Source organism: Vulpes lagopus, chromosome 3 (genome assembly GCF_018345385.1).
Source record: "Vulpes lagopus strain Blue_001 chromosome 3, ASM1834538v1, whole genome shotgun sequence".
In the NCBI taxonomy this organism is placed as follows: domain Eukaryota; kingdom Metazoa; phylum Chordata; class Mammalia; order Carnivora; family Canidae; genus Vulpes; species Vulpes lagopus.
The window spans coordinates 126,986,093-127,007,540 of NC_054826.1; the positions used below are offsets into that span (position 1 = coordinate 126,986,093).

A 21,448-nucleotide genomic window follows, 5' to 3' on the forward strand; every position below is an offset into this window, starting at 1 on the left:
CATGCCCTGGGCTGAAGACGGCGCTAAACCACCAGGGCTGCCCTGTGTGTTATTTTACAAGCTGACTTACTAGCCAGCATATTTTCCTAGAACAACTTGTGGAAATATAGAAGTCCAGTAGAATAAAATTATGGAGATTACATAGCAATTTAGAAAAGCTTTATTATAAGAAATATTGTAGAAAACCAAGATATACATTATGTAAAATATCTTAGTGTACTGACATAAATTGAAGGCAGGGTGGAAAAAAAGATGTTGATTGACATGATTGACATGGCTGAGATTCTGGAAGATATTTCTTGTTTAACTTACCCATATTCCTGTTTTAATGCTATGTGACACAGAAAGCTCAGGTAAGATAAAAAATAATTAGCTTTAATGCATGGCAAAATTGAGGGTTCTTGGAGCCCTAAAATAACACTTCTCTTTCCTACCCCAACACCACTCTGGCCCTCCAGTAAGATGTGATCCTATCTCTATGTCTCTGTTGTGAGAAAGAGAAATCAGCCCTGACACCCAGGAGTTTCCTGGTATTCACAGCTAGGTGAATTCACAGCCCTAACCACAGCTAGGTTGGTGCTCTCCTGATGAACACGCAGAGTATCAGTACCACACAAGGCTACTCTGTGACTGTTAAGGACCGGGGCAAAAAGAGACTATAATTATGTCTGAACACAAAAATATGAACACTGTCCAAGCCACAGAGATGACCAAACTCCTTCCCCTATACTGGCTGATATGAGTCACTGGTACTTCTTCACTAATCAAAGCTTTGGCCTTAATCTACTCTTCCCTCCTAGATAAAGTATTTTTTTAATTTTTTTGAGAGAGAGAGAGTGTGTGTGTGTGTAAGCAGCGCAGCAAGGTGAGGGGGAAGGTACAGAGGGAGAAAGAAATGAGAGTCTCAAGGAGACCCCCTATGGAGTGCAGAGCCCGACGCAGGGCTTGATCTCACCATCCTGAGATCAGGAGCTGAGCAGAAATCAAGAATCAGATGCTTAACTGACAGAGCCACCCAGAAGCCCCTCCTAGATAAAATATTTTCAGAATAATCAGAATCGTCGCCACTATGTGATAGGATGTAATCCAGAGCACAGACTCAATTCCTTATATCCTCACTAAATTCACCTCATGCAAACTTAAGTCTTTTAGTAAGTCCTGTCTAGTCCCTTCCTACTAACATGCCTCACTACTGCCCATGGGAGTAATGAGCCTAATTATTAGTGAGCCTAATAAACCAGAATTATTCAACAAGATGTATGTTCATTGTGGGTTTGGGCTGGAGGTCACTGACAATTGTAACAGTCAGGTTATTTGGTATAGGATCTCTCTTTCCATCTTTATCCCAAAGCAAATAGATCAAGTTTGACCTCCCAATTCCCATAATAATAATAATTCTCATAGAATTATTCTCTTACCAATGACAATAGCTAAGTTTTGCACAATAGAAAAAAAATACATGATCTAATTAGTTCCCTCCAAGATTTTCTTAGCCCATTTCATTACCAAGTAGAAAAAATTTCATAGCAAGCACTTTTCCAAGAGCCCCTTTTATGTCCTTGTTTCTCAGGCTGTAGATGAAGGGGTTCAGCATGGGAGTCACCACACTGAACATTACAGCGGCTGCTATATCTGTCTCAGCTAAGTGGGAGGATAAAGGATTGAAATACACAGCAATGATGGTGCCATAGAAGAGAGAAACCACAGCCAGGTGGGAGCCACAGGTGGAGAAGGCTTTCCATCTTCCCTTTGTGAATGGGACTCTCAGGATAGCACAGGTATTGCGGATATATGAAGCCAGGATGCAAATAAAGGGGGTGATCATGATCAACCCTGCTTCAAAAAGAATCATCACCTCAGCAGGAGGTGTGTGTCAGCAGGAGAGTTTCAGGAGGGGCATCACAGAAGAAGTGGGGGATGGCATTATACCCACAAAATGAGAGTTGAGCCATCAGCAGGGTATGCAGTAGGACATTCAGGTTGGCAATGACCCACGACCCAGCAACCAGCAGGGCACAGAGCTGGTGGGTCATCTTTGTTGAGTAGTGTAAGGGGTGGCATATGGCTACAAAGCAGTCATAGGCCATCACAGCCAGGAGGAAATTGTCCATGTCCACGAACATGAATACAAAGTACATCTGTGTGAGACAGCCAGAGAAGGAGATGGTCTGAGTGCCAAGTAAGTGGTTGGTCAGCATCTTGGGGACAGTGGTGGAGGAGAAGCAGATGTCCACAAAGGACAGGTTGCTGAGGAAGAAGTACATGGGGATGTGCAGGCGGGAGTCCATGCTGATGGCCAGGAGGATGAGCAGGTTTCCCAGGATGGTGGCCAGGTACATGCTCAGGAAGAGCACAAAGAGAAGCTGCTGCTGCTGGGGCTGCCTGGAGAGCCCGAGGAGGAGGAACTCGGAGACATTTGACTGGTTTGCCCCTCTCATGGTCTGGACACAGATGCAGAACAGAAGCAGAGCTCAGAAACCTAGAAGCTATGGCTTTGGGTACAACAATCCAAACTCTAGCTATGTAGTCATGTTAATAAAACCCGTATTAGAATTGCTCTGTCAGGATCCACCCCTAGTCTCTATAACCTCAACGTCCAACTCCTAGTCTGACATGACACTGGTCCCACTGGACTAATCTTGAAAATTTTATCAAATACAAAAACAAACAAAATACAAAACAAACGGCTCACCGGGACAAGTAAAACAGTTATTACTGAGTGTATCTCAAGCTCCAGCTGATGGGTTCAGGACTCTATCATTCCCTGGATCTGGAAGATGTAACAAAGGAGGTTCTTCAAAGAACTTCCCCTATTAATAACTATATATATATAAATAATTTACCCCATTAATATTTATAATATATATTATAGTATATAATTATATACTATTTATATAAATTATAAATATATTTATATTAATCTGTTCCAATCTTACCTGGAAAAAATTGGTATTGTTGATATCAAGGGCTCTTCACCTTTGGGGAACCAATCAATGCTTTTCTTTATTGTAAAGTCTGGAGAGATATTGGTAGATCCTCAATGAGTGAGAAGCAGAAGTTCATGGCCTGAGCCCTTCTGTGGAGAAGGATGTTTGGGGAAATTAGAAACAGGTATTTACAGTGGCTTCCATAGCCACTGGGACCAGATTCCCTAAGAGCAGAAAGTAATTGTCCCACCTATTTCTTGGCCCCTGTGGACCGAACAATAATGACAAAGTATAAGTATCTAACCCCTGGTTCAGATAAAGCAATCTGGGTAGAGATGAGACACAGAGAAAATTCGCTGATATCTCAAATTGCATCACTTTGCTGATCTGGGCTTATATTTATAGATTTGAAAATTCAGTTGTTAAAAGATTTGTCTTATTCTCTTACCTCAGAAACAAATTATTGCAGTGTTACCTTAATGAATTCCCTTTTTCTTTCTTTTTGTAGATTTTATTTATTTATGAGAGACACAGAGAGAGAGGCAGAGACACAGGCAGAGGGAGAAGCAGGCTCTCTGTGGGGAGCCCAATGCAGGACTCTGTCCCAGGACCCTGGGATCAGGACCTGAGTCAAAGGCAGATGCTCAGCCACTGAGCTACCCAGGCGTCCTGTTCTTTTTTTCTTTCTTATCTGGTCACTTACTCTATACAGTTAGTGATGCATTTACAGATAGGGATGCAGGGTGGGGGGTGGCATTACACACTTGCACTAAATCCTTAAAAACTTTTGGTGTATGGACACCTGGGTGGCTCAGCAGTTGGACATCTGCCTTTCGCTCAGGGTGAGATCCTAGAGTCCAGGATAGAGTCTCAGGATGGGTCCCGCATCCGGCTCCCTCCAGGGAGGCTGCTTCTCCCTCTGCCTGTGTCTCTGCCTCTGTGTCTCTCGTGAATAAATAAATAAAATCTTTTAAAAAAATGGTGTAAAGGATAATCTGCCTGTAATTGGAAGGTGGCAGTAGGGAAGATATCTATCAAGGAGAGCATAGCATGCCATGATTGAGAAACTGTTTTGGATGGCTCAGCGGATTAGTACCTGCCTTCAGCCCAGGGTGTGATCCTGGAATCCCCAGGATCAAGTCCCGCGTCAGGCTGCCTGCATGGAGCCTGCTTCTCTCTCTGCCCCCCTCTCTTTCTCTCTCTTTCTCTCTCTCTCTCTCTCTCTCTCTCTCTGTGTGTGTCTCTCATGAATAAATAAATAAAATCTTAAAAAAAAAGAGAGAGAGAGAAACTGTAGGTTCCTAGAGTAGATTCTTTTGCGGTATCTTCCTGGCTCACAATGGATCACCGTTTTGTGAGAATGGTCCTCTAATTCACAGTCATAGGGGTATGGAATTCAGGAGCCCGATTTATACTCCAACACCTCCTGCCCAGGGAGGAGTCATGATCAGATTAGGGAACCTGGAACTGAGGCTAAAGACAAGTGGGTGATTCTCAAGTTTTTCCTTTCTTTTTTCTTTCCATCCCTCCCTCCCTCTTTCTTTCTTCTAGAAGTAGCTGGGGGAGGGAGGACTTGGCCTGATTATGTAAATCCAGAAGCTTGCAACTCTCTCCTGACTGCCTCATAGATGGAGAAACAAAGCCTAAAGAGAAGAGCAAAAAATTCAAACATAGAGAAGTAGAAATGAGCTGGACAGAGTACTGATGGGTGTTCAGTTCATGGTTCAAGTACTTTTCTGATGATTGGCTATATCGTGGTCTCACAATTCTTAGTTGCAAATAACAAAAATCAAGTCTTACTGAGTTAAACAGAAAAGTATTTCTTGAAAATGATGATGGATACCCTTCAAAACCACTGAGCAAGTGGAGAAACCATGCTAAGAAGGTCACACACCAATGGTAATGGCCCAAATCACATCACAGAACTGGTTTGATTAGCATATCACTATTTCTGCTGCCATCAAGCCTCAATGTCATAGTTCATGGCCTAACACAGCTATTGCTGGACATAGGATGCCATCAGCAGCACTTGGTAGTTCATCTTGCTGCAATGGCTATCATTGCTAGAAAAGGTCCTCCTGGTCTCCCCCTCTGAAGTGGATTCAAGGTGTCTGATGGGTAGTCGTATGCCCATGTCTTAGCTGCAAGAGGGGCTGGGAAATAAATTCTTCTGGGTTTCCTGTTAGGGAGGAAGAAGTTGGCTTTTTTTCTCAATGAAAATTAGGTAGGAAATTACCTAAGCCTTAGAAGGGGTAAAGAAGTTGGGAAGCCAAAAAGCATCATAAATGCCCACTAGGGGCAGCCTGGGTGGCTCAGAGGTTTAGCGCCGCCGTCAGCCCAGGGCCTGATCCTGGAGACCTGGAATGGAGTCCCACATCAGGCTCTCTGCATGGAGCCTGCTTCTCTGCCTGTGTCTCTGCCTCTCTCTCTCTCTCTCTCTCTCTCTCTCTCTCTCTCTGTGTGTCTCATGAATAAACAAAATCTTTTAAAAAAAAATGCCCACTAGAATCCATCTCTCCAGTTACACACAACATTAACACATACCCCTCTTACTAATTTATGCTTCAGTAGAAGACACACTATTTAGCCTAATATAATTCAACTATACTTCTCACAATATGGGAACAACTCAAGCCCATAAGTTACTCTATCCAGGTCCATAACAAGGATCTCAGTTACTCTAATCATGTTCCCATCATGACATTCTATTACTTCTGAATGAAACTTGAAAGATAGCCAATAACTACATATCCTATGTGTATGTAAAACAGAGGGACAAAGTAGAGAAAAGAAGAAGGAAGCTAGAGTGCAAAAATACAGAAATATACATGTAACAAAGCAAAGAGGAAACTATGACTGGATATTGTAGACTTCATATCCACAGGTAGCCATGAACCCTTAGTTGTTATTAATAATTTTCCTTATCCACAATCTAATCCATGTTCCCATTGTCTTTAGCCAGCATCTCGGCTGTTCAAGTTTTTTATCTTTTATTTTTGAAAGATTTTATTTATTTATTCATTCATGAGAGACAGAGAGAGAGAGGCAGAGATACAGGCAGAGGGAGAAGCAGGCTCCCCGAGGGGAGCCCAATGTGGAACTCAATCCCGGGACTCCAGGACCACACCCTGAGCTGAAGGCAGACTCAGCTCAACCACTGAGCCACCCAGGTGCTCCATGTTCAAGTTTTTTTAAAATCTGATATAGTAACCCAAAATTTCATGTCAGAGAGATCTGACCTCCTTACAACCTTGCCATATAATATTATTGTAGTCTTTCATTAGCTGCCATCAGAGGATGTGGTCATTCCAGAATCCATTCCAGGAGATCTTTCCATCCATAATCCTCTCTGCTACTAGTGTGTAACAGCAAAACTATTTTTTAGTCATATTCAAAGTCATAACAATATTAGAATCTCTTTTTTGGTCGGTTTATCCAGCACCAAATTGAACCCAAATTGACCAGCAAGTCTCCTCTGCAGAGCCCAGTGTCGCTGGGATACGAAGTAAAATTTTGTAAGTAGATTATTAGGTATTTTTAAATCTTTTTTTTTTAATTTTTTTGTTAACTTTTATTTATTTATGATAGTCACAGAGAGAGAGAGAGAGGCAGAGACACAGGCAGAGGGAGAAGCAGGCTCCATGCACTGGGAGCCCGACATGGGATTCGATCCCGGGTCTCCAGGATTGCGCCCTGGGCCAAAGGCAGGCGCCAAACCGCTGCGCCACCCAGGGATCCCGATTATTAGGTATTATAAAAAGTAATGCCCACTCCTACCTCTCGTTTCCTTGCCCCATAGGGACGCCTGGGTGGCTCTGTTTGAGCGTCTACCTTCAGCTCAGGGCACGAACCCGGGCTTCTGGGATCAAGTCTCTCATCGGGCTCCTTGCTGGGAGCTGCTTCTCACTCTGCCCATGTCTCTGCCTCTCTCTCTCTCTCTCTGTGTTGCTCATGAATAAATAAATAAAATATTTTTTTTAATTCCTGGTTGGTAGAAAGTTCAGCAGATACTGTCCACTGGTATGAAACTTATGTTGTTTTTTTAAAATAGATTTAATGTATCTATTTGATGGGGGGGGCACAAGCAGGGAGATAGGCAAAGGGAAAGGGGGAAGCAGGCTACCCTGAGTAAGGAGCCAGATATGGGGCTCGATCCCAGGACCCTGGGATCATGACCCAAGCCCAAGGCAAACACTTAACCAACTGAGCCACCCAGGTGCCCCTGAAATTGAAATTGCATCCTGTAAAACAGCACCCTAACCTCACAGGGTAACCTCAACTCATGCCCAAACTGAGTATTTTTTTTTAAGATTTTATTTATTCATGAGAGACACACACAGAGAGAGGCAGAAATATAGGAAGAAGGAGAAGCAGGCTCCATGCAGTGAGCCCCATCTGGGACTTGATCCTGGGACTCTGGGATCACATCCTGAGCCAAAGGCTGACGCTCAACTGCTCAGCCACCCAGGCATCCCCTGGTAATGGTTTAGATGAATGTTTCTAGTTCAGGACTTGTCATGAGACTGCAGATAAGTTGTCACAGAGACTCAGTCATCTGAATGCTTGACTGTGGCTGGAGGATGGGCTTCCAAGATGGTGCCCTCACACTACTTGTGGCAATAAAGCCTCAATTCCTCACATCAACTTCTCCATAGAGCTAACTAGTTTCCCAGAGCAAGTGATTCAAGAAAGCAAGGTGGAAGGTGCAATATCTTTTATGATGGAGCTCCTACAGTCACACAACATTTTTACAACATGTTCCGCACAACATTTCCACAGTTCCACAACAATCTGTTAACACAGTTACATGGACAGAATGGTTATGTTCACACAAAATTCATGTTGAAACCCTAACACCCAAGGTGGACAGTAGGAGGCAGGGCCTCGGGGAGGCGATCCGGTCATGAGGGCAAAACTCTCACTAATGGTATTAGTGCACTTACAACAGAAGGCCTGAGGAAGCTCCCTTGTCCTTTCCACTATATGGAAAAGATTCAGATTCCACTGAAATCTTTTTTTTCCACTATGTGGAAAAGATTTCAGATTACACTGAAAAGATCGCCATCTATGAACCAGGAAATAGGCTCTCACCAGACACCAAATGTGCCAACATCTTGATCCTGGATTTTCCAGCCTCCAGAATGGTGAAAAAAATACATTTCTGTTGCTTATAACTACACAGTCTATGGTATTTTGTTACAGCAGCCTGAATGGATTAAGACAAAATCAGCCCAAGTCAATGTGGGAAAGGATTACACAATACCAGGATCACTGGGAGCCATCTCGGCAACTAGTTATCACATTCCTTCTATTAGGGATTTATTTATTTGAGAGACAGAGAAAGCGAACGAGCACGTGAGCATAAGAGCAGGGGAAGGGGCAGAGGGGGAGAGACCGAGAGAATCTAAGCCAAGTCTCTACTGAACAGGGACCCCAAACTGGCGCTCCACCCCCGGACCCTGACTGAGATCGTGACCCAAGCGGAATCAACAGTCAGATGCTTAACTGACTGAGTCGTCCAGGCAACTCACATTATAAAGTCAGTTCCTAAAAAAAATAATAAAAATAAAAATAAAAAAATAAAGTCAGTTCCTTGTCTGGAAATGATGTTTGTGGGATGCAGATGGGATAGATGCATTCACCCCTAATGTACAGCCTCCAGTCTTTAAACCTCACGTTGATTAGTGTCTCTTTGTGTATTATTACTTTCCTCTTCTGAGCGCTTCCGCTCACTCCCAGGTACCTATGCTCTCAAAGGTTTCTACCTGTATCACACCACTTTCATGATATCATCTTGGTTAAGTGACAAGTGATACATACGGAAATCACCTGGGCGTGAGGTTAAAGCGAAGGTTCGGATTCGGAAAGTCTGAGATGCGGCCCGAGGTTATGCATTTCTAATTAGCACCCAGGCAATGCCTGGGTCCTCCGAGTAAAGAGACGCCCGTTTTTCCGCTGCTGGCCCCTCAGACAAACGCCTTTGGAAAGGATATGCGAACTGGAAGTCGGGCCTTGACCTCCGACGGTCTCAGCCTGTGGAAGCAGGAGATAGGCATCCTGAACCCCTGTGCCCCATCCTAACTGGGGAGGACGGTGAGGCGGAGCCCTAGGGACCGAGGCAGGTGCAGCGCCGGGCTCTGGGACCCGCCCGTTGCCCAGGTTTTGCGGGAACCTACCCCAGAGCCCGACTTTACGCCGCTTCGGGGGGAAAAGATTCAGAGCCACTTACGGCAACGCAGAAAGCCCAACTCACGCGAGAGTTCGCAGCCCGCCGCGCTCTGAAAACCTAAGCCACACCTCCTCGCGGAGCCGGCGCCCAGCGGAGGCCCCGCCCCATACCTAATTGGGCCAGAGTACGGGGGGGGGGGGCGACGCAGTCTCTGATTGGTTCCGTTTGAGGGCGGGTACAGCGCTTCCCGGAAGTGATACCGCCTGACCCGCCTTTTCCGCGCTGCGCCTGCGTGGGGCCGCCTAGCCTGGGGAGGTCCCCTGGCGGAGACCCCGACACCCACGGGCTGGGAGGTGGGAGTGCGAAATGTAAAGGGACCCCAAATGCTTAGAAATCAAAGTAAAGAATATTTCAGCGCAGTGTTTTTTAAAGTGAGAATTAATGCAAAAAATCTTATACCAGGGACGCCTGGGTGGCTCAGCGATTGAGCATCTGCCTTTGGCTCAGGGCGTGATCCCGGAGTCTTGGGATCGAGTCCCACGTCGGACTCCCTGGGTGGACCCTGCTTCTCCCTCTGCCTATGTCTCTGAGTCTCTCATGAATAAATAAGTAAAATCTTTTAAAAAAATCTTATACCAAAATACAAGAATTTTAAAGACAAGGTAAGCTGGAAGTTAATATTATTTAAGACCTTCACTTGTCAAGAGAAATTATCAAATACGGCAATTCTTTCAGTTGAAACAGAGGTAAGTAAAGAAGATTCTGAAAACATTACTGATGAGTTTACTTATACTAAGCAAAGCCCAACGCCGGGTGCCCTACCCAGGTACCCCTGTTGTATTCCGTTGTTTTCTTTCTATTTTTGTTACTATTACTAAAAGAACTCTCAGAGGGCACCTGGGTGGCTCAGTTGGTTGAGTGCCTTCTGCTCAGGTCGTGGTCCAGGGTCTGAGGGTTCTGGGATTAAGCCCCCTTTGGGCTCCCTGCTCAACGGGAAGTCTGCTTTTCCCTCTCCCTCTGCCACTCTCCCTGCTTGTGCTCTTGTGAGCTCTTTCATTCTCTCTTGAATGAATGAATAAATAAAATATTTTTTAAAAAAGTTAAAATATCTCTCAGGTTGGGGTCTCCAGAAGCACATGCTTTTTGTTCCCCTGTTCAGTATTTTTTTTTAATTTTTATTTATTTATGATTTTTTTTTAATTTTTATTTATTTATGATAGTCACACAGAGAGAGAGAGAGAGAGGCAGAGACACAGGCAGAGGGAGAAGCAGGCTTCATGCACCGGGAGCCTGACGTGGGATTCGATCCCGGGTCTCCAGGATCGCGCCCTGGGCCAAAGGCAGGCGCCAAACCGCTGCGCCACCCAGGGATCCCTAATTTTTATTTATTTATGATAGTCACACAGAGAGAGAGAGAGAGAGAGACATAGGCAGAGGGAGAAGCAGGCTCCATGCACCGGGAGCCCACGTGGGATTCGACCCCAGGTCTCCAGGATCCCGCCCTGAGCCAAAGGCAGGCGCTAAACCGCTGCGCCACCCAGGGATCCCATGCCCTATTCAGTATTAATGGTTTGCATGTGTAATATGTATCAGGAGCCAAACTTTTTATGGGCGCCCAAGGTGAATAGTTTATGTGTGTGATCCTTGAGCATCTAACAATCTTTAGAATGCCTAAGGGCAAAGAAGAAAGAGAAGAGGAAGCAGCAATAACCGGACTACACAGTATCACATATATAATAACTCAAAGAAGAGTTCTCTGTGGGAACTCAGGAGAGGGAATGAGAATCTCAGCGTAGAGAAATCATCAAAGGCTTCATAGGGGAAATATTGCCTTGGATCTTGAAGATTCAGAAAAGGTTTCCCTCAGGGAGAAGGACAAGGCATCCTGAACAGATGAAATAGCAAATGTTAAACTGTTTCTCCAAAATCAAGGAAATGCCTTATGCTAAATATACCCCCATGAAGCAAGGCAATCAAATTGAATGATGAAAAACTGCCACAGATTGTTTGTGTGCCCTTCCAAAAAAATTAATAGGTTGAAACATAACCCGCGATGTATAGTATTTGGAGGTGGGACCTTTGGGAGGTGACTACATCATGAGTGGGAGAGCCCTCATGAAGGAAATAGTGCCCTCATAAAAGAGACCCCAGAGAGCTCCCTCACTCCTTTCACCACTTGAGGACACAGAAAGAAGAACCAGTAAGAAGGCTCTCATCAGACACTGAATCTGCTGGCACCTTGATCTGGCACTGCCAGCCTCCAGAACTGTGAGAAATAAATATTTGTTGTTTAAGCTACCCAGTGTATGGTATTTTTGTTAGAGCAGCCCAAGTGGACAAATAAGAGCACTAAAAATTAAGAAGTGTTCTTTGGATTTCATATGAGGCTTAGGATTGTGAATTCAGCCAAAGGACCTGCCCTGTCAGCAGAGGGACACTTGAGCCCACAGAGAAATTCAGTGACTTTTTCACCTCTATTGTTTACCTCTATTATACATCAAATCTTAGGGTTTCTAGGCTCACTCTTCATAATGAGCAATCATAAAGTACATCCAAAGCAGCATGTCAACTCAGAAATTACCTTAGAAGCCCCAGGGACCTTAAAGAGGAAAAAATGCCAGTGCCTACATCCCATTCCAGAAATTCTAGTTTAACTGGTCAAAATTTAATTGGCCAGCATCCACCTATATGTTGTCAAACCTCCCCAGGTGATACTGTCATGTATCCAAGATTGAAAAACACTGCCTTAGAATCAGAGTATTTCCAAAAAGGAAGTGAAAAAAAATTGTTACATGTAAATTTTCAGAGTGATCACTTAGGAAAAACTTGACCTTTATGCAAAGTAGGTTTAAATACAGTAATTAGAAACAAATAAGATTACCTATTTAAAGGAGCGGGGTTGGGATCCCTGGGTGGCACAGCGGTTTGGCGCCTGCCTTTGGCCCAGGGCGCGATCTTGGAGACCCGGGATCGAATCCCACGTCGGGCTCCCGGTGCATGGAGCCTGCTTCTCCCTCTGCCTGTGTCTCTGCCTCTCTCTCTCTCTCTCTCTCTGTGCCTATCATAAATAAATAAAAAAAAAAATAAAGGAGCGGGGTTGTACTTAAGTCTAAGTTCATTCATAATTGTCTTTTGAGAGTATTTATTCTCAGTTCTTTGCAGACCCCTTGATTGCTACATTTCAGCGAGTTGGTGAAGATTAATATGCCTGAAAATAATAGGTCTGTTATACTTGCATCACTAAGAGCATGACTTTCTCCCCATCATTTTTTGTAGAGCCCCTTTCAAGTCCCTGTTCCTCAGGCTGTAGATGAAGGGGTTCAGCATGGGAGTCACCACTGTGTACATCACAGTAGCTGTGGTGTCCTTCTCAGAAGAGTGTGAAGACAAAGGGTTGAAATACACAGCAATGATGGTGCCATAGAAGAGAGAAACCACAGCCAGGTGGGAGCCACAGGTGGAGAAGGCTTTCCATCTTCCCTTTGTGGATGGGACTCTCAGGATAGCACAGGTAATGTGGATATATGAGGCCAGGATGCAAATAAAGGGGGTGATCATGATCAGAGAGCCCTCGGTCAGAATCATCACCTCATTGAGGTGTGTGTCAGAGCAGGAGAGTTTCAGGAGAGGTGTCACATCACAGAAGAAGTGGGGGATGGCATTATACCCACAAAATGAGAGTTGAGCCATCAGCAGGGTATGCAGTAGGACATTCAGGTTGGCAATGACCCATGACCCAGCAACCAGCAGGGCACAGAGCTGGTGGGTCATCTTTGTTGAGTAGTGTAAGGGGTGGCATATGGCTAAAAAGCGGTCATAGGCCATCACAGCCAGGATGAAATTGTCCATGTCCACGAACATGAATACAAAGTACATCTGTGTGAGACAGCCAGAGAAGGAGATGGTCTGAGTGCCAAGTAAGTGGTTGGTCAGCATCTTGGGGACAGTGGTGGAGGAGAAGCAGATGTCCACAAAGGACAGGTTGCTGAGGAAGAAGTACATGGGGATGTGCAGGCGGGAGTCCATGCTGATGGCCAGGAGGATGAGCAGGTTTCCCAGGATGGTGGCCAGGTACATGCTCAGGAAGAGCACAAAGAGAAGCTGCTGCTGCTGGGGCTGCCTGGAGAGCCCGAGGAGGAGGAACTCGGAGACACTTGACTGGTTTGCCCCTCTCATGGGGCTGGAAGCCTGAGCCCAGAGGCAGACAAAGCAGGGACAATCCAAAAGCCTGGAAAACGATGGTTAAAGCAGAGCAACTAAGAAGACTGGAAGGAGATAGGCTGTGTGACATAGGTGAGGCACTAGAACCTTGCTCCCTGTGTGCTTTGGCCAGTGATGGCCTTTTCTGTGCCATCATTCATTCTTCCCTCAGGAAAATGAAAGCCATGCCTCTGGAAGGACATTGAAAGATTGTGACAATGGTTTTATCCATAAATTCTTTGTATGTTTAAACTTTCTATCATGACCTTATATCTTTAAATAGTGTCATAAATTGGGGCACCTGGGCGGCTCAGTTGGTTAAGCATCTGCCTTTGCCTCAGTGTAATCCTGGGGTCCTGGGATCAAGCCCTACATTGGGCTCCCTGATCCCAGGAAGGCTGCTTCTCCCTCTCCTCCCTACTTGTTCTCCCTCTCAAATAAATAAAATATTTTTTAGAATAGTGTCATAAATCACGATAGACATAAGAATATTAATAGAGAGGTTAATATTTATAATGAGCACTGGAGAACACATGTAAGTGGTTACCAAAGAGACTGACATATAGTAAGCACACACCCTAATAAAGGATATTGATGTCATGGTTATCATTAGTGGTGTTGCCTTACAGGACATTTTTGATTTCCAGTGTCTCTAATCTGGACACGTTACACATTCCTAACATATTTGCTCTGAGGATAATATCAGTGATCAGTCAGTATGATAATGTGCACTTTACAGAGCTCTGAGCCAGCCCTTCTTGGTTGTGTCCACTGAGCTCCCTCAGTCTAACTTGTAAAATGGAAATGGAAATGGAAATGACACAGAATTATGGGCATGAACTTGGTCAACTAGTTTTCCCGACAGCTCAGGTCTCATTCAGGTCTCATAAACATACAGGACATATAAGGTCATGACTGGGTCATTGCAAGGACGGTTGATGATCTCAGAACTGTTTCTTTGGTTCCATTTTAAAAAAAATATGTAGTGAGAAGTACCCTCCACAAAGGTTTATCTTAACAATCAGCTATTGATAGTCTCACTGATCTGACTCTTACCTGGAAAGAACGACATTTATTACAGTCACAAGAAATCCAAAGTTTGCTTCACTTTTCCAGACCTGGCCAGAGATTGTTGATTTGAGCAAAAGGGACTTGTCTTTCAGGTTTTCAGGATAAATCTGCTTGAACAAGGGCGGGAGTACACAGACTCAAGCCTTGGTACAGGAAGGAGGTTTGAGGGAATCAGAGGGCCAGCTCTTTACAAGAGTCTCCATGGCCACTAGGGCCATAGTCCCTAAGAGCCTCATTAGAGACAAACAGCAAGTAATTAATTGTCCCTTCTCCTTGGGCTCTTTTGGATCCAACACTGATGATAAAGACCTGTTATCTGAGTTACATTATTGCAGCTTTAGGGCTTGGCAATATTGCAAATGATGCAATCTTTTAGGGGAAATCATTAGCAACAATTTTTTCTACAGAGAAAACTCACAATCCTATATTTTATCCCCACCCAAGCTGGAATGGTGTCCTTGTTAGGAAATATATATGATGCTCTATAGGAATTAAAAGAATAAACTTTGGATTCACACAGATGTACACTTAATTCTCAGATCCAATATTACCAGTTGTACAACCTAGAGAAATCTATCAACCTTCACAGAACCACAAAATAATATTCAGTTTGTACAGTTGTGCAGATTAAGTTAGGTAATTTATATAAATCATCTCATGACCCCTACTCTCATCAATGCACTGGGCTTAGAGACCATGTCAACTACACGAAGGCTGAAGGGATTCACATCCTTCACTCTCTACTCAATTATCTATGTTCTAGATAAAAATAATTTGGAAATACTATCTTGTGTTCATAGGGCAATAGTCATTTTCATTTCATAAGTTGATAAGTTTTTTATTCTATATTTTAATTTGGGGGTAAATGAAGTAGAATAGGAACTATTGTTGAGTCCATTTATAAATTAGTATAACATGGATGCCAATGAGGAACATAGAACTTCTTTTTTTTTTTTTTTTGAACATAGAATTTCTAAGTCCAATAGTTACCACTCCATAGTACTGAAGACAAGATCTGGCTTTAAGGTGCCCATGAATCTTTTGATCTTATGCACTGTAAAGTTTTACTTTCCTGAGTTGATAATATGAAAGGGTTACTCATAAAAACCATACACTTGGGCCAGAAATGGCATCTGAATCACTAAAAAAAAATGTCTTCTGAAGGTGCCTGGGTGGTCGTCAGTTAAGCGTCTGTCTTCAGCTCAGGTCATGATTCTGGAGTTCCAGGATTGAGCCCTACATCAGGCATTGGACTTCCTGCTCAGCAGAGAATCTGCCTCTCCCTTTCCCTCTGCTCCTCCCCCTGCTCATGTGATCTCTCTGTCTCTCTCTGTCTCTGTCTGTATCTCTCTGTCTCTCTCTAAGTAATTAAAATCTTTTTTTTTTTTTTAAATGTCTTCTGGGGATCGCTGGGTGGCTCAATGGTTGAGTGTCTACCTTCTGCCCAGGGCATAATCCCGAGGTCCTGGGACCGGTCCCGCATCGGGTCCCGCTCTCCATAGAGAGCCTGCTTCTCCTTCTGCCTTGTCTCTGCCTCTCTCTCTCTCTGTCTCTCATGAATAAATAAATAAAATCTTTTAAAAAAGAAAAAAATTAAAAATGTCTTCTGGAGGGATCCCTGGGTGGCGCAGTGGTTTAGCGCCTGCCTTTGGCCCGGGGCGCGATCCTGGAGACCCGGGATCGAATCCCACGTTGGGCTCCCGGTGCATGGAGCCTGCTTCTCCCTCTGCCTATGTCTCTGCCTCTCTCTCTCTCTCTCTCTCCCTCTCTGTGTGTGTGACTATCATAAATAAATAAAAATTTAAAAAAATGTCTTCTGGAAACCAGAGTGTTACTCTAACTGATCTTTCACTTTGAGTTATTTATGAATAATGTATTTATTTAAAGATTTTATTCATTTATTCATGAGATACACAGAGAGGAGAGAGAGAGAGGCAGAGACACAGGCAGAGGGAGAAGCAGGCTCCATGCAGGGAGCCCGCTGTGGGATGTGGGACTCGATTCCAGGTCTCCAGGAACAGGCCCTGGGATGAAGACGGCGCTAAACTGCTGAGCCACCCCGGCTGCCCTGAACAATGTATTCTGCATTCTGATTATGACATCTCAATAAATATTCATCTGCTCCTAGTAACTCAAGATAAGAACCTCAGGGCCATAATGACTCCTCATACCTCCATCAGACTCATATCAGATATCAAGTTCTGCACATTCTATCCCCAAAACAGGCCAAGAACACTTCACAACGTTCATTATCAAGGACCTGTGGATGAGGGGGAAAGTAGTTCCCGAATTACTAAAAAAATTGTTTGCAAGTGATGAAAAACCAACTCCTAACAGCTTAGGAGAAGTAGAATCTATTGCTGGATGTAATTGCAAAGTCCAAAGTTCTTGCAAGTTTCGGGCAGGGCTACATGCAGGGGCCCAAAAAATGGTGTCAGGACCTGTATTTCTCATCTATTTTATTTGTTTCTGTTTGACTTCATTCTACAGACTATTTCTCTCCATGTGGCAGACAGGGTGGCCACCAGCACCTCGAAACTCACATCCTCCCGGACTAGCAATCCCTGGCCATGCTTTATCACCTGAGCCAGCCAGGTGCCCCTAACAGTGTTTGTTTATTCATTCATTCATTCATTCATTCATTCATTCATTCAGAGAGAGCGAGAGAGAGGCAGAGACACAGGCAGAGAGAGAAGCAGGCCCCATGCAGGAAGCCCGATGTGGGACTCAATCCCTGGTCTCCAGGATCACACCCCAGGCTGCAGGCGGCACTGAACCACTGCGCCACCAGGGCTGCCCCAGTGTTTATTTATTAACTCCAGCCAAGGCTGTGATCATTCCTTCTTGGATCCACACCCAAATCTGAACCAACCACTTTGTATGGGAGAGTGGGGTGTTCTGGTCATCCTAGATCATACACCCAATGCATTCCATGTGATAATCCAGTGATGTACATTATCATCAGGACTGAATGGAGGAGAGGAGGAGTTTCCCCAAACAGATCCAAAGAATGGAAGTGGGAAGGAATGTCCTTGAACAAAAAAATCTAGTTACTATGATCCACTAGTTGCTCCATCAGCTGAGTTAAACAAAGGATTGGAGAAGGAACACTTAAGAAAAAAGGATAAATTAGTAAGCTGTTTTTATTTTTTTTAAGATTTTATTTATTTAATCATGAGAGACACAGAGAGAGAGAGGCAGACACACAGGCAGAGGGAGAAGCAGGCTCCCTGTAGGGCTCCAGGATCGTGACCTGAGCCAAAGGCAGATGTTCAACCACTGAGCCCCTGAGTCTTGCTAACTTTTAAGAAGTTTCACCCAAGGATATCTACTGGGCATGTATTTAAGGAATGTCAGCTTTCTCATCCTTCTCTTCTGCCTAGTGCACAAGAAGAAAGGCAATCCTATGCCCACTTTGGGACTTGAACTCACAATGCTGGGATTAAGAGTCTCATGCTCTATTGACTGAGCTAGGTGTCAGCACACAGCTGCCACTTCTAGTCAGAAAAGAGTGTAAACGCACCGTTGGCATGACCACCAGGATAGAGCTGGAGCACCGCTAACTGTTGGCTGAAGGAGAAACACACACACCGAGGATTTGATCCAGGTCTCCTGGTCAGCAAGTGGCTCAGGGACTTTGTGGTCAGGGTCCTGGAGCAGGGTCTCAATCACAGAACCCACCCAGCAGGAAAATGCCTCCCTTGCTGGGACCTTGTGTCTTCCCATAAGTTGTAGGTCCCAAAGGTGCCCCAGCATACCCCAAACCACTGGCCTATGAGTCATTCAGTCATTCAAATGTTTATTGAACACCTACTATAAGCACCTATTGGCAATACAGTAATTAACAAAATGAATTGTTTAAGATAGAAGAAGAAAAGGAGTCAGATTCTGGATCAGGGGAAGTTGCTCCTTTTCATTTTTATTTTCTTCCTCACCAAGCTTGATGCCTGCAACTTAACAGGCCACATTGACATTTAACCTGAGCATGAAATGCATTATGCGTCTTATCAGGGGCGATTGGCCCTCTCTCCTCTGTTTTGATACCAGCGCTGCTCACTTTTGTTATTTTTTAAATTTTGTTTATTTAATCATGAAAGACAGAGAAAGAGAGAGAGGCAGAGGGAGAAGCAGGCTCCATGCAGGGAGCCCGACGTAGGACTCGATCCTGGGTCTCCAGGATCACTCCCTGGGCCGAAGACGACACTAAACCGCTGAGCCACCGGGGCTGCCCCACTTTTGTTATTAAAAGGAAAAAAGGGGGATCCCTGGGTGGCGCAGCGGTTTGGCGCCTGCCTTTGGCCCAGAGCGCGATCCTGGAGACCCGGGATCGAATCCCACATCAGGCTCCCGGTGCATGGAGCCTGCTTCTCCCTCCGCCTGTGTCTCTGCCTCTCTCTCTCTCTCTTTGTGACTATCATAAATAAATAAATAAATAAATAAATAAATAAATAAATAAATAAAATAAAAGGAAAGAAGGGGGCACCTGGATGGCTCAGTTGGTTAAGCGCCTGCCTTCTGCTCAGGTGATGATCTCCGGGTATGGGATGGAGCCTCATGTAGAGCTCTCTGCTCAGTGGGGAGTCTGCTTCTCCCTCTCCCTCTGCCCCTACCCCTGCTCATTCTCTCTCTCTCTCTCAAATAAATAAGATATTTTTTTTTAAATAAGATATTTTTTAACTAAAAAGAAAAAACAAAAAAGCACTGGAGGTGGCTGCTCTGAGATTTGATTCTGGACCCCATGCACCTGAGCAAGAACACAAGCCTCACATGGCATTTCTGAGGACACAGGACCTTTGGGTCACCCAGAGTGCTGAGTTACACGCCTGTCAAAAACAGCATTTGCTGGACACCAAAATCCTGGACTGACACCAAGACTCGAATAACGAGGCCCTGAGGGAATTTTAAAAAGTCCCAGAAGCAGCTATGTTGAAACAACAGAACTCCTGGCAGAAAATCACCTACAATCTTTTTTTATTATTATTATTCATGAGAGACACAAAGAGAGAGGCAGAGACACAGGAGGAGGGAGAAGCAGGCTCCATGTAGGATCCCAATGTGGGACTCGATTCTGGGACCCCAGGGTCATGCCCTGGGCCGAAGGCAGGCGCTAAACCGCTGAGCCACCCTGGGATCTCACCACCCACGATCTTTTTTTTTTTTTTTTTTAATTTATGATAGTCACACACAGAGAGAGAGAGGCAGAGAGAGAGGCAGAGAGAGAGGCAGAGAGAGAAGTAGAGAGAGAAGCAGGCTCCATGCTCCGGGAGCCCAAGGTGGGATTCAATCCCGGGTCTCCAGGATCCCGCCCTGGGCCAAAGGCAGGCACTAAACCCCTGCGCCACCCAGGGATCCCCCCACCCACGGTCTTAACTCAGATCAAGTCAACGTTATCATTGGCCGGTGTCACCTTTGATTCTCTCCAAACGCTCATTCAGTTCTGACATTCATGTATCATAGGTGCAACATCTGTTTTCCACATTTTCTGTTTACCTTTTGAACTTCATACTTTGCATTTTGCTAGTTTCTATTTTCTTCCCTTGCCTGCGTGGCCCTGAGTGTTCACAGCCTTTTACACCCATTTCCCTTTTGGGCACTCCTGCTAAAACAACTGTGGCTTGAGTTACCATTTTTACAAAAATCGGAACACACACACACCTGCACAGTGGAGCTTTACAGCAGATACTCTTAGTACAGTACGTTCATTAGCCAGTTTTCCTTGTAGCCGTCAGTACTTCTAAGACAGACTTTTATCAAAGTGTGGCACATTCCTCTTTCCCTACTGATTGGGTAGAACAGAAACTTCCCGCCGTTTCTTTACAGATCTTATAAGAGCCTTTGAGTTCCACCTGGTTTTTTTCCTTCCTTTCTGGTGGGTTTTTCCCACCCTGTAATCTAAAACTTCCTGACACACACCTAAAGGCTATGTCCTTCCTATTACCCCAGGTGGGACTCGAACCCACAATCCCTGGCTTAGGAGGCCAGTGCCTTATCCATTAGGCCACTGGGGCGGCTACTGAGCTGCTTGCTCAGTGGCTAGAAAGTGTTGCAGAGATTGGTTTGGGTACTTACTCAAAACCAGACTGAGTCTCTGCAGCGTGCATTCAAGCTTTCAGAACAGTCGTGAACCAAACAGCAGCCCCTCCCCGCGCAGCTCCGCGCAGACCGCGCAGTCTCCCGCCTCCGCCTGCGCCCCTGCCGCTCCTCTTGTGCCGGCTCCGCGGAGTCCTCCAGAAGGGATCCCCTGCTCGGAAACGGGCTCGCTTCTCCTTGGGATGGATAGATTCGGAGAGCAGTGAGGGACTCCGGCTGGATCAGTCGGTGGAGCATCCGGCCGGGCCCCCCAGCTACGCCGCTGATAAGCGCCGGGCCTCCCCGGACCCCGCTTGACCAAGGATCCCACGGAGCGCAGGGCTGGGGGTGGGCGGCGGTGCCGGGAGACCACCCCGGCAGGCCCCCGGACGCCCCCCCCCCCGCAGGCCAAAGTCGGAGCCCTTCGGCCCAGGCCGGAGCCGCGGGGGGCGGGAGGATCCTATCCTGGACCGCGCCTCTCGGGGCTCGAGAGCGAGGAGGCTGAGCCCCGGACCTCACCGCGCGCGGCGGGGCGGCCCGAAGCTGGAGCCTCGGGGGTCGGGGACACGCTCCCTGCAATTTCCTTCAAACACCTCCGCCTGTATTCACGAAGGTTTGTAATTTATCCAAGGGTTAAAAAAATCAATCAATCAGCAGAATCCCAAGCCTCCTAAGATTCTCTCCCCATCCCCCTAAGAACTCCCGGGACCTCAGAGCCTGCCTCCAAATTTATCCTTTGTCATTCGTGCCACACGATTATCGAACGTACGGTCCATATTCGAATTTCCTCCCAAACCGCGCTTTATGGCTTAAAAAAAAAAAAAAATCCAGAGCTGAATCAGAGAGCACACTTTGCATTAGTTGCCGCGTCTTCTAGTGTCCTTCGCGCCGCCTGTCCTGGCGATCGGCCCACAGGCCCACAGGGGGAAGCGGCAGGCAGGGAGGGCCGGCCTGGGAGGGAGGGGACACGCGTCTCCGGCACCGAGACAAACTAGGACGCTGTAGACGTGGG

The 21,448-nt window shown here is 45.6% G+C and overlaps 2 protein-coding genes and 1 non-coding gene across 3 annotated transcripts; all 3 read right to left on the reverse strand.

Annotated features, from left to right (window-relative positions):
- Positions 1–59: 59 nt before the first annotated feature.
- Positions 60–9,213, reverse strand: LOC121487354 (olfactory receptor 1F1-like). Its single transcript, XM_041748977.1, is given in 5 exon segments — positions 60–1,898; positions 1,900–2,441; positions 2,693–2,770; positions 2,937–3,076; positions 9,157–9,213. Coding segments are annotated over 2 exon segments (948 nt in total). The 5' UTR covers positions 2,439–2,441; positions 2,693–2,770; positions 2,937–3,076; positions 9,157–9,213; the 3' UTR covers positions 60–1,489.
- A 3,123-nt stretch (positions 9,214–12,336) lies between these two features.
- On the reverse strand, positions 12,337–13,272 carry LOC121487096 (olfactory receptor 1F1). The gene has a single exon (XM_041748539.1). The coding sequence runs from the start codon at positions 13,270–13,272 to the stop codon at positions 12,337–12,339; it is 936 nt and encodes a 311-aa protein (XP_041604473.1).
- A 7,030-nt stretch (positions 13,273–20,302) lies between these two features.
- TRNAR-CCU lies at positions 20,303–20,375 on the reverse strand. Its single transcript has one exon. It is a non-coding gene; the product is annotated as a tRNA-Arg (tRNA).
- Positions 20,376–21,448: the final 1,073 nt, after the last annotated feature.

Excerpts from the sequence above, each read along its gene's own strand:
- LOC121487096 (XM_041748539.1), bottom strand. The coding sequence starts at position 13,272 with ATGAGAGGGGCAAACCAGTCAAGTGTCTCCGAGTTCCTCCTCCTCGGG.